General features: G+C 41.9%; 1 protein-coding gene across 4 annotated transcripts in view; it reads right to left on the reverse strand.

The window, feature by feature from the left end:
- Positions 1 to 13,637, reverse strand: part of dync2h1 (dynein cytoplasmic 2 heavy chain 1) — a 656,363-nt gene that overhangs the window by 233,804 nt on the left and 408,922 nt on the right. For all 4 annotated transcript variants that reach the window (XM_067986146.1, XM_067986147.1, XM_067986148.1 and 1 more), the window contains exons 77-78: positions 11,723 to 11,883; positions 9,845 to 9,970 (exon numbers count right to left, since the gene is read on the reverse strand). In XM_067986146.1, the coding sequence (XP_067842247.1) occupies positions 9,845 to 9,970; positions 11,723 to 11,883 (287 nt within the window). The remainder of the gene's footprint in view (positions 1 to 9,844; positions 9,971 to 11,722; positions 11,884 to 13,637) is intronic.

Genomic DNA, 13,637 nt, shown 5'->3' on the forward strand with positions numbered 1-13,637 from the left:
GGAATACAAGTCTTCAGCACTACAGCCGGAATGTTGTCGGGGCCCATAGCCTTTGCTGTATCCAGTGCACTCAGCCATTTCTTGATATCACGTGAAGCGAATCGAATTGGCTGAAGACTGGCTTCTGTGATGGTGGGGATATCGGGAGGAGGCAGAGATGTATCATCCACTCGGCACTTCTGGCTGAAGATGGTTGCAAATGCTTCAGCCTTGTCTTTTGCACTCACTTGCTGGACTCCGCCATCATTGAGATCAGAAGCGAAAGGGGGATGTAGATCGGCAGACAGATTTCATCAAGAGCAGGGCGATTAAATCAATAGGGAGGGGGGAGAGGATTAAGAAAACTGAAAATGTTATGGGCAGGGCAGCAATTTCAGGAAAATGTTAAAGCTTTCAAAATAGTGGTCAGATCTGGGTGGTTTGTGCCACAGAATTACCAGTAATGGGAAGACTGAAAGGCAATAAAAACTGGGACAAGAGGAGCTTTCAAGATTGAGATTGATAAATTTTTAATAGGTAAGGGTATCAAGGGATATGGAGGTACACCGGGTAAATGGAGTTGAGGTACAGATCAATCATCATCTAACTGAATGGTGGAGCAGGCTTGAGGGGATGAATGGTCTACTCCTGTTCCGATGTAATAAAAAGTAAATTCTAGACAGAGTGGATAGAGAGAAACTGTTCCCAAATGGCGGAAGGGTCAAGGACCAGAGGACATAGATTTAAGGTGATTGGCAAAAGAACCAAAGGTGACAGGAGGAAAAGCTTTTTTACACAGTGAGTGGTTAGGATCTGGAATGCACTGCCGGGAGGGGGGAAAGCAGATTCAATCGTGGCCTTCAAAAGGGAACTGGATAAATACTTGAAAGGAAAAAATCTGCAGGGCTAAAGGGAAAGGGCGGGGGAGTGGGACTAGCTGGATTGCTCTTGCATAGAGCTGGCGTGGACTCGATGGGCCGAATGGCCTCTTTCCATGCTGTAACCTTTCTATGGTTCTAATGACAATTTTAACAGGCTTTACAGCTTTAATTATTAAAAGAAATGAAAGCAGGCTTTACTTCAGGCATTTGAGGTCTTCCTTTCCTTCCATCTCGCTCCCCTGTCCCCCTTCTCCCATCCTCTTCCTCCCCTTCTTTTCCCTTCTCTCCACCTCACCTTTCTCCTCCTCTTCAATTTCCCCCTCACAGCTGCCTCCTCCTCCTGTCCCCCTTTCCTGCCGAGATTCACTTATACCCCGTCCTTTAACTTGCTTGACCTGAATAATGCACTTGTTCTTGAATCCCCGTGTGCAATAAAATGCCCATTAATATCTGTAACACTGAAAATCTAAATGTAGCATGGTTGCTAGTTGCATTCAATTAGGTTGATCAGACGGAGCAGGAGTTACCTAAACTGCTGCCGTGAATGTTTCCAATGCACTCCTCAGAGCTAAAACTAGCACAATCAATCAACAGCTATTTCTCCCACTTTACATAGAATCTGTGAGACATAAAAATTAAAATAGCAAGAAAATTGGTGTCATGCTGAGCTTAAAACTGCAGGAAGCACCATTTTGAAGTAAAATTACTTTCTTCAGGACAATCACCCCAATTGCCTGAACAGCAACAGGATTCTCAGTAGTGCTTATAATGGTGCTGTTTCTTTTTGTCTTTACACAAAGTTGTAATTTCTCAACAATGCGAATGTAAGGGTGTAACTAAGAGGCTCAAAAAAAATCTTGGGTGCATACGAAATGTCAGAGCTGCTGCAGATAGATATATTGCTGAGCTGGTTAAGGACCTGGGTCCTGGAGAGCTACCATTGGGATAAATACTACTTCTTGAGCTTTTACTGTTAATAGTAGAACCATAGAAGTTTCCAGAACAGAAGGAGACCAAGCAGCCCCTCGTATGTGCCAGTTCTTTGCTACAGTAGTTCAAATCTAATTCCACTGACCTGCATTCTCCCCAAAGCCGTGTATGTTCCTCTGCTTCAAATCTATTATATATTAAAAAGTGAGTGGTTCTCAAATGAGCTGAGTTTCTTGCCAAAGGAGGAGCATAATGGTGGGACTAATTTGGCAGTGGGCTCTGATCTTAGTCATCTGAAAGTCTCCCTTATGAGCTGTGCCTGCAGCTATCTGGCAGTTGACATAACTCAGTTAGTGCTTTGTGAGGGAAGTGCAGCTTTCTCAAGCATTGCCAAGCTGTTACAGTGAAGTAGCCCTGCCTGTAACTGCATACAGAGAAGAGGATGGTACCAGCAGATAGGAACCAGAAATTGCCTACATTGCTTGTTCAGCCTGGCATCTCTGTAATGGTCCTTCTGATCCTCCTCTTCTTCCTCCTCGTAACAGAGGAGCAGGGGAAGGTTCCTTAGAAAATGTATATATTTTTAAACTTTAAAAATGATATTCAAAACTAGGCAAACTTACCTGCAGCTTTGAGCAAAGGAACAGCAAGCTCCAGCAGCTTTCTTCAGGTTTCTCATAGCCTTCAGCACTGCAGCGCCTTTAGCCCGCTACAAATAAACCTCAACATCTCTTTCTTTAAGGTGGGCCAGCAACAGTAGGGGAAGGAAAAAGGTCGGTGGGCTAAGCCACACCCTTCCCCCATCATTTGCACGCGGTGATGGCTGTTTCAGTCTGCCCACAGCAGGGTGGGGGAAATTGTGCAGGCTGTTAATTGGATTAGTAGGCATCCTCATCTGGGACTGCCCAAAAACAGGCAGAAAACCTGAGAGAAATTTTGCCCAATGCTTCAACTGTAGAAGTACTAAAGATTTACATAACTAAAGTACAGTTCTCTTAGCTTTGTATTTATCATTGCATTAGGAGATACGGCAATTATTATGCATTATTTTCTTTTATAAAAGACAAATATTATCTGGTTCCTAATCGTTTCTTGCAACTATGGTCTGTAGTGATGAATTCATATCAAACTTTTATCATGAATTTTCTTTTAAATTGACAGACTAGGTTGTTATTTAATATTATTTAAGTCCAAACAAGCATTGTGCCAAAAACTATAATTACATGATATTGCTATGATGTGGAGATGCCGGTGATGGACTGGTGTTGACAATTGTAAACAATTTTACAACACCAAGTTATAGTCCAGCAATTTTATTTTAAATTCACAAGCTTTCGGAGGCTACCTCCTTCCTCAGGTGAACGATTTCCAAATCGTTCACCTGAGGAAGGAGGTAGCCTCCGAAAGCTTGTGAATTTAAAATAAAATTGCTGGACTATAACTTGGTGTTGTAAAATTGTTTACAATGATATTGCTAGGCATTTTTACTACTCAGCAAACATTTTACAAAGAAAAATTATGAGTTGTAAACACCTTTTAATACTGCGCATCAGAAAATGCAATTTACCCATTGTTTAAGTTTGTGCAAACTGATTATCTAAAATTAAATGTCCTCTTTGACAGGAAATCTGAATCCTTGCACACTTTGGCCCAGAAATTATGCTGTAGCATATTGGCATCTGAACATTTAATGTGTTCATCTAAAATTCCTCCTTCCAGTATTTTAGCAAAGACATTAACCTGTTTAAAATAAATGGAATAATAGTCAGAAAATCAGAAAGGAATTTCAGATGACATGTTAAGCATTCATACGCTAGTATCGCACTACATAATTTTAAGATCTTTCTTACTGATAGAACCAACGATAATTCCTTTAAGGATTAAAGAGGCCAGATGGTTTGAAAATTGGTTTCATAACAAAACCATAAGGTGGTAATAGACTGAAAATTGGCTTTATTCAGGAAGCAGTGATATTCCATGGGGCTCTGGTCTTGGTCCCCTATTGTTCACACTATTTGTAATTGATATGAAGCAGGAGACTACATCACCAGATGTCTTCCCTTTCAGGGAGGACATCACTACAAATTCTGGAAGGAGTTAATCCACCCAAATAAACACTTAGAGAAAAAAACATAAAATTAACAAAATCAAGTGTTTATTAAAATGATACGGTTGAGGGACAGTATACAAACATGCCATGTGGTCCCAAAAAATGAAAGGGTTCTATTTCAAGTAGGTTGAGGTCTTTCAGGTTTGAAAAACAAATCCCATTCAAACACAAATAAGTGTCTCCCTTAAAGGGGAGAACTCCACTGAAGTTTTCAGAGATAAGAAAGTTGGCCCATCCAAACTGAATAGTAACACGAAGGGATTCTATTTTGTGATAGGCCAGTACAGACGTGGATCCAAGTAAGCCTGCCCCGACAGGGTCAGAATCAAATGTCTCCCTTTAAAGGGGCAACACCACAAATATTACATTATGGCTTGTTGAAACTGCTTTTTTTTTAAAACTAAAATAATAAGTAAATTGGAATAGCAAAATCAGGAAATAATACATGAAAGGGTTTTATTTTGCATAGGCTTATATTAACATGAAGCCACAAGCCTGGTGCCACAGAGACACTATTAGAGTGCCGCACCAGCTTAAAGCAGTCACACCATTAATATTTGGGGACGTTTGGCCTATTCAAACTGATCAAAACAGTCCTAAAAAGTGTCAACTTTGTTATGATTTTTAAAAAATGAAGACCTTTCTCTCTTCTCACTCCAAATAGCAAGTTCAATGACAGTCTAAAATCAGGGTCGCAGATCCAGTAGTGCGTGAGATATACGGCTTGTTGTTCCATTACAATACATTATAGTAGTCATTTTAGTTTTAGCCTCTAAATTACCTTGTGCAAATTTATATTCCTTTTTAAGTCAAATAGCATAAAATTAAATGAGTTCCTCAGTCCACAGTATAAAGAAACGATTTTTTACACCAACTAAAAGAACAAACCTGCATAGTTTCACACATGTATCAGCTGGGCAACATTTGTCTAGCAAATCTAAACAACGTTCCTCAAGCCAAAAAAACTCTTGCTGGCATGTTGGATTTTTGTTTCGTCTACATTACCTTCATCACACCCTCAACTGTACAATGTACAGTAGATTTCAGAACTCCTACCTTGAGCATCCATGTTGTGTATTCCACTAGACATTATGGATGGAATACCATTTTAAAAACAACTTTTTGCTTAAACATTTTCATAACAATTAAGATAATTTTGAGACTAGGCAAACTAGAATAAAAGAAGGAAAAAAAACATGTTGGGACATATTTTCCTCTGTAGCGCTTGGATGTCATGTATTGCATGGATGGAGGGCATATGGGAAAGTCGGACATGGAGGACTGCATGCTCGTAATGCAGCCCAACCGATTTTCTGTTTATTTAAATTAATGGATAGAAAATTGTGTGATTGCATAATGGGTGTGCGAAACTGGCCGCCCAATTTTCTGATACACAATCCACCCATGCAATACTTCACGCCTAAACAAAAAGAGGAAAATCTGTCTCAATATATCAACAATTCCCAAATGGTGGTGATCACTAAGAATACAAAACATTCAATAATGGCAATGCCAACATGAGATATGAAATCTGACAAGATGGCACAATTCACAGCCACCACTGCACCAAGGGCCCATGGAAAAAACAAAAACTAATTTAATCTATTTTGAGCTCACCTCCCTTAGGGGAATAAATTCAAGTAGCACCAATTTCTGGCTCAAAATGGGCAGTGCAATTGTGCCATGCACCTGACGATGTTAGCCCGAGGCCCAAAGTTAGGCATCAGGACTCACCTGCATGTACATCTTGATGCTGCCCGCCAGTGAGAGCCTTAGGAATTTGGCCGGTTCCGACGCCTAGTCAGCCCGCAGGTCCCAGGAGGGGGGCAAGACCAGGCTGCAGTGGTCCACAGTACTTTTCTGGAACCAAGAAGAGCACAACTGCTCTTACTGGCTTCACAGAAACGAACTAAAATATTTTACTTACCTTTTTGTAGGTGGCCTCCATTAAAGGGCCGCTGGTTAGGCCGCTGCAGACCCGAAACAACTGGGTGGAGCATGTGCAGCACAAGCTATGACAGGACTCAATAAAATATTGTCTTGAATGTTATTTAATGACACTATCTTATATACCTCTGTTCCTCATACTTGGAACAATATAAATCAAGCTGAGTTTACGTGGATGAGTTTTTATGCAAGTCTTGATCATTTATCAGTCTGCAAGCATACAGGAATAAGAGAACTCTCAATGAGTGTGTTATGAGGAAATTTTCTTTGAAACCACTTGTGTTTGTCCACCATTTTGTTAACATCTGTCCACCATTTAATTTAGCTGCTATTTTGATTCTTCAGCTGATTTGCCTTGTTAACTGCATAATATTTTCTTGTCCTAATGCTACAAAATTAAGCGAGAATTAGTTTATTGTAATTTATTGCTAGCGGATCAGAGGTTTGTAGTTGAAAAAGATAATAATCAAAACAATACGTTTGGACTTTCAAAAGGCGTTTGATAAAGTGCCACATGGTAGGCTTATCATTAAGATTGCGGCCAATAGAATAAAGGGGGCAGTAACAACATGGATACAGAATTGGCTAAGGGACAGGAAACAGAGAGTAGTGGTGAACGGTTGTTTTTCGGACAGTGGTGTACCCCAAGGGTCGGTATTAGGACCACTGTTTTTCTTGATATATATTAATGACTTGGACTTGAGTGTACAGGGCACAATTTCAAAACTTGCAGATGACACAAAACTTGGAAGGGTAGTAAACAGTGAGAAGGATAGTGATAGACGTCAAGAGGATCTAGACAGGCTGGTGGCATTGGCGGACACGTGGCAGATGAAATTTAACGCAGATAAATGCAAAGTGATACATTTCGTAATATAAACTAGACGGCACAATTCTAAAAGGGGTTCAGGAACAAAGATCTGGGGGTATATGTGCACAAATCGTTGAAGGTGGCAGGGCAAGTTGAGAAAGTGGTTAAAAAAAGCATACGGGATCCTGGGCTTTATAAACAGAGACATAGGGCTCGATTTTCGCACCCCCGAGCGGGTGCGTTCGTGGCAGGAGGGGCTGCGAAAATCGGGGATTCCCGAGGTGGGTCCGGAGCCCGGCTCTAACCCGCCCACTTCTGGGTTCCCCAATGACGCGCTGACATGTGCGCGCAGCCCCCGCATGTGGGACTCCCACTGGCAATTAAAGGTGGCGGGATGCCACTTGAAGTAATTAACCAGGTATTTCAGGTCGTTTACAGACCTGATTGACCTGATATTTTAGGAGGGGTGGGATTTTCCAAACAATTGGGACTGTTTCCCGTATTTGGGGAAACACTCCCAGTTCAAATGGACGTGTTGCAGCCATCAGCCTGTGGCAGCTGCAAAGGTCCATTTGACAGGTGGGGGGGGGGGAGACCCTCACTCATTGCAGGAGGCCACTCTGTCACTTTGGACAAAGTTCGGCCTCCACCACCCTCCTCCTAACAATAAAATTCACAAACTTGCACACTTACCCCGGTGTCCAGACACATTTACCTACCTTGCGGGCCCCCTCAAATGTACATCTTCCAGATGGAGGCCGCCGTAGCTGCAGTCATGACCTCCTCGGAGGATGAACAGCATCACCAGCCTCGCCGGCCACGCCGTCCACCTCTGACACGTGGAGCTCCACAAAACAGTGCTGTGACACATCCACCTGCACAGCAGGAGGGAGGGCAACCGCAGAGAGGGATGCGTCGCAGAAGGCACTACCCTCGCCACAGGGTCTACAGACCGAGGCTCAGCTTCCTGGACCTCTCTGAGCAGCAGTGCACATGGAGGCTTAGAGTTACTCGACATGTAGTCATGGACATCTGCAGTTTCCTTCATGCCGAGCTGCTCCCGGCTGGCCCGAGCACCATCTTCTTACCTGTCGCTGTCAAAGTCACCACTGCCCTCAACAACTTCTCCTTCGCATCCTTCCGGGGTGCCACCGGGGATATCGCCGACGTCTCTCAGTCGTCTGCACAAAAGAGTCCTGCAAATACACCTACACCCACTCTGCAGTGACACAATGTTGTGGGTCTTCATAGTGATCCTCAGGAAAGGGCATTATTGCACAAACCAGACAAGATTCGCAAAGACGTGGCAGTAGTGGTGACAATATGTGTAATGTGAGTTGATCAGAAATTAAATATAATTAAAAACCATGACAAACCTTCAAACACCCTGTGCATCCCATTCATGCTCACGTCACGTTTGCCTTACGCTTCCTACTGCACATATGTGATGCATGCCCTGTGGCTGCAGCACAGGTAGTGGCAGGTTGGGTGAGGCTGACCGTGAAAGAGATGCATGAGAGGGTGAGTATGAGATAGAGCCATGAGATTGTATGAGGACTGGGTTGAGTGGTAGTGGTGGGATGAGTACTGGCGAGGTGAGTAAGTGCAGGTAAGATGAGGATGAGCTTTGAGTGGGTGTGAGGAGTGACGTGGTAGAGTAGCGTTGGCAGTGCAGAAGGAGATGTGGGGTGGGGGCGGTGATGTGGCAGACGGAGTGTAGGGGAATGAGTAAGTGTACTCACTTCGGCTGACCTACTTAGGTCATTAAAGCGCCTCTTGCACTGTATGCAGGTGTGCGGTATGTTGGTGGTGCTGGTGACCTCCTCTGCCACCTCGAGCCAGGCCTTCTTGATGGCAGAGGCAGGCCACTTCCTCCCGCCCGCCGGAGGAAGTGGCCTGCCTCTGTCCTCCCCTTCCTCCTCACCCCATCCAATAAGACCCGGAGTGAGGCATCATTAAACCTGGGAGCAGCCTTCCCCCTGGGCTGCTCCATGCTGTAATTTTGCCTATTTTCTGCAGCATCAGTCAGTGGAGGACTGCCCCTTTAAATAGGGCTCCTCCAGTTGACAGCCTATGCTGCGCATGCGCAGTCCGCCCGCTGCGCAGCTTTCCAGCGTGAAACCCAGAAGCAAAGGTAAGTACCTTCAATCAAGCTGCAATTGCCTGCGAAGCACCCAGTCGACCTCCCGCTGCCAACCCGCCACGCTCCTAATATCGGGCCCATAGAGTACAAAAGTATGGAAGTTATGATGAACCTTTGTAAAACGCTGGTTTAGCCACAACTGGTGTATTGAGTCCAGTTCTGGGCACCGCACTTCAGGAAAGATGTGAAGGCCTTAGAAAGGGTGCAGAAGAGATTTACTGGAATGATTCCAGGGATGAGGGACTTTAGTTACGTGGATAGACTGGAGAAGCTGGGGTTCTTCTCCTTGGAACAGAGACGGTTGTGAGGAGATTTGATAGAGGTATTCAAGATCATGAAGGGTCTAGACAGAGCAGATAGAGAGAAACTGTTCCCATTGGCAGAAGGGTCAAGCAGCAGAGGACATAGGTTTAAGGTGACTGGCAAAAGAACCAAAAGTGATATGAGGAAAACTATTTCCGTGATGATTCTAGTACACTTACACTGTCATTAAACAGGCAGCTATTAGAATCATAGAAAGGTTACAGCACAGGAAAACTATTTTACACAGCGAGTGGTTAGGATCTGGAATGCACTGCCCGAGGGGGTGGTTGAGGCGGATTCAATCATGACCTTCAAAAGGGAACTGGATAAGTACTTGAAAGGAAAAAATTGAAGGGCTTTGGGGAAAGGGCAGGGGAGTAGGACTAGCTGAATTGCTCTTGCATAGAGCCAGCGTGGATTTGATGGGCCGAATGGCCTACTTCTGTGCTGTAACCTTTCTATGATTCTAATAGCTGCCTGTTTAATGACAGTGTAAGTGTACTAGAAACATCACGGATTTGATATTCCAGCTGTCATAGTTGTTATGATCACCGTTTTTTTAATGACTTGAAAAATGGCCATGTACAGTTGAACCTAAATGAAATAACTTCTACAGGAGATTTATCCAGGGAACATTTTAGCAGATTCTAGAAACAAAACACTCACTGGTTGGCAGAGTTTTAGAAGTATAAAGTTCTGACTGGGTCTCCAAATGAGCTTGAAGCAATAACACTCCTTACCTTTTCTAAAACTGGCAGCCAGACTGTAACCAGATGCAAGTTCTTTAAACACAACCATTCTCCATTGCGTGCACATTCCTTTAGTGTTTGGATGGCTATATCAGCTTGACCCTGGCCCATTGCCACCTGCAGATGGTAGAGAGAAACAAGATTTTTTGCATCTGCTAATGCCTTTGAAATGGTAAATATTTAATAATCATGAGTCACTAGTTAAACATAAAAAGAACGGAACAGCTGTGATATCACGCACAAACTCAGCTGTCACAATAAAAATAATATTCCTCATGCACTGTAACAAAACTACGAGTTTTCTGCTTTTTGGTTAAAGATGTATAAAAAGCACACTTTAAATAAATCCTATAATCAAATAATTTAGACATAATTTACATTTAGAGTAAGTTTTAGAACTTTGCAGTCTTCATTTTTACATCTTATCTAACTCTATTTTGTTAGCTCCCTACCTTGCTATCATGAGCCTCTATCCAAGAGGAAAAGTCAACCAACCAAGTCTTAAAAGTTTGTGCTCCTTCATAATTGACATTTGGCCAAAAACAGATAAAAGCTTCTGAGACCCAACAGATTCTCTAATAAAAAGATGCCACACAGATATCTTGTCCATTGCATTACCAAATTACACCTTCAAATATATATTAAAATTTTCTAATATTTTGAATTCCAAGTGCAAATATTGGAGGTTTAAAAAGATAAACCAGTAGCTGATACAATTCCAGTTACTTTTCTATGCTCTTTGTTTCTAATGACAAGAACACAGTCCACCAGATTCTACAATTTTTGAAAATCAAGAAAGGATAGGAATGATTTTCTTCCTTAGGTGCCAGACAGTGCCAGCATAATGGAGGTGCACCGTGAAGATAGTGGTGCCCACAATTTTCCTGACCTGGGCACAGTGCAACTCTGCTCCTCCCACAATAGGTCCTTGGACTAGGATCGGGGTGGTGGTGGGGGGGGCAGGGTGGTGAGAAGGGAAAACCTAAGAGAGCTGCAACAATGCTCTGGCCATTGGCATCGGGGGGTCTTTTGATTGTGCTGGTGATGAGGAATCAAACCTGGGACCTTCCTGGTTTGCATCGTCAGCTACTTATTGTTGTAACCAGCTGAGCTATCGGGGAGCTGTTATAGACACATTTTGCTAAACACTTGTACCAACTAGGAACTAGGTTACCACTAAACAAATTCATTTGACTTAGAGCTTGAATAGCCATTGGAGAGAGATTGTCATCCTATCAGTCAGACATAGATATGAACCTAGGTCCCAAAGTTGAAAGGACAGTGTTATATTCTGCTCATTTTTTACTGATCGTGTTAAATCCAATGAAAATATAAAACTGAAATGTTACATTTATAAATGCGTAAATCTGCTAATTGGACAATGAATACCTTAATGGAAATCTGTCAAATCCCACTCATTTAGAGTTAGCCTTAATCATTCTGGTTTTAAAACATAACTTATTTATATGTATTTCACTCTTAAAAAATAAACACAGCTCCATGTGTTAAAATGTGTTTGTGATCTGGATCCTAAAATGTTTCCAATGTTAAGAGCTTTGCTTAATGTAACAAATAATATAGCACAACACACAGTCATTGCATTCTACATTTTTAATCTGGAAATTACTGATTAACAAATAAAAGCTTAATGTGTTTCCATTACATTACTCTGACTCCTATTTTAGCAGACACATTAACCTATTTAGAATAAATGGGTTAATGCCTGTGTTAAATAGAAGACGCAGGAATATCATATAGACACGCTAAATGCTCATGTGTGAATATAACTAACAGTAGGACTAGGCTAGTTACTGTTAGCTGTCAATAACTGTTTGAGACCATTTGAATATTTCTCTCTTGCTTCCGTACCTCATGAAAGTTTTCTCTACCAATAGTTTCACTGGCCAGCTCTTGAAGTTCTTGGGAAGGGTCAGCGCCAGGTGAAATAATAATGAGAACTGGCTCAGCTGCCAGTGTCTCATTTAAAAGACGTTTCAGATTCAAAGGTGGTGGGGATAACTCCTTCATTCCTAAAAAGAAAGCAAATCCTGCTTAATCTTTCAAATGCTGAAAAATAAACTAGTTACTTAAATCAAAACAAATATAATTTGAACTTACACAGGGAGTGTGGTAAAGCTTTCTGCAAATGTAACGGTAAAATGAAAAATAGCACAAGGCGACTAAGAAATCATGGTTTTCACATCCCCAAACACAATAATGGCAAATTCATGCAACATTTTACTACCATAGATACTCCATAACATTTTTGCATAGCCATATAGCTATGCAAGCTGCCTAACAAATATCTGCAAGTGTGAGTTGAAAATACAACACGCCACTCCTGTCACTGACTAGATGACGGGCTCTTTTTTATAAAAAATTGGTGCTAGGCAAAGGCCAGGTATCTTCCCATGTAAAGAATCAGATGCCAAGTCACCACAAGCGAGTCTCATGCACTTCCTAGCAACTGATAAATGTGCTATTAGTTGAAGAGGCCTAGGAGAAAGCTGGATGTCTAGCTGCTTATTTGGGTAATGTTGTGTAAGGTGGCTTAGACTGGATGAGAAAAATATAACAGTATAAAAAAATAAGTAAATACTACAGCTATAGCTACGAATTGAGACTCACTGTTCACTCGAGTAAAATATGACCAATTAAGTTTAAACATGAAAAACTCTTGTAGAAAAAAAAATTGAATTTTAACATTCATGTATTTCTCATTCGGGGGGAGATTTCCATTGTTGGCTTTTTATAGCAAAATTATGTATATATATATAAAGAACAAATTTATGATTTCACTATAAATAGTCAACAGTAGAAACTTTCCCTTGTAATGTTGAAAATTTTCATAGAACCTCAATGCAAATCATTTAAATAACTTTGACGTGTGTATATGACAAATGGAGTATAATTGAGGCCAGTAATTTACCACAAATGCAGCGTATTGCAGAAAGAGCAGCCAAATACAAAAGTTGCTTTGTAATGTTTGTAACCAATGTTTAAAATTTATGATGTCAATGCAATGCAATGTGTGCATTTCAGTGTTTCCTGGGCGCTACAGCATCATAAAGTTCTAAGATTTGTATTCCAGTAACTAGGATGTTGTAATGTTTCTACCTACAATTCTTTTGGAAGGGACTTGACAAGTTGGTGAGTGAGGAGAACATTGTGGCATATGGATGGAGGATGGGGTATTGATAAAGCTCATTTTGTGATACATCATGGAATGGAGCTTGCTTGCTTATTCTATGCTGCCTTCCACCTCCCAAACTATAGCCACAGGGGATACACTTTGTAGGAGTACTAAGATAGGGAAAAGAGCACGCAAGACTAAGCTTGCATAAGGGTGATTCAAAATTATTTCTGTTAACTGATAGATAGTGATGGAGTTGAGTTGTTTCAGAAATTTGTTTTTTGTTCTGGATTTGGTGTTGGTGTTTGGTGATGTAATGAAGTGATGGCAAGATCCACAAGGGCTGGACTGAAGGTAGGCAATTGGATGGTGGTAGTAAGGAAGGTGGCGATAAGGTTAGTGGGACTATTGAGGATGGCAGGGGTCATTTAGGTAAATCACTCTCGATTAGTTTCTCTCTGAGAGCTCTGATAGCTAGGGGCGCTGGTGGTCGATGCCTTTCCTGCTCTTATTTCTCTTCATGGTCCTCATCCTCCTGCTCCTGCTGTACTTCTCACTGCCCAGATGTTGCTAAGGGTTGCTCCATCATGGTGTCATAGTTGTGGAGCATGCAGCAGGTAACCACAAATGTGGATACTCACTCAGCGGTAT

This window comes from Heptranchias perlo, chromosome 6 (genome assembly GCF_035084215.1).
Source record: "Heptranchias perlo isolate sHepPer1 chromosome 6, sHepPer1.hap1, whole genome shotgun sequence".
Taxonomy (NCBI): Eukaryota; Metazoa; Chordata; class Chondrichthyes; order Hexanchiformes; family Hexanchidae; genus Heptranchias; species Heptranchias perlo.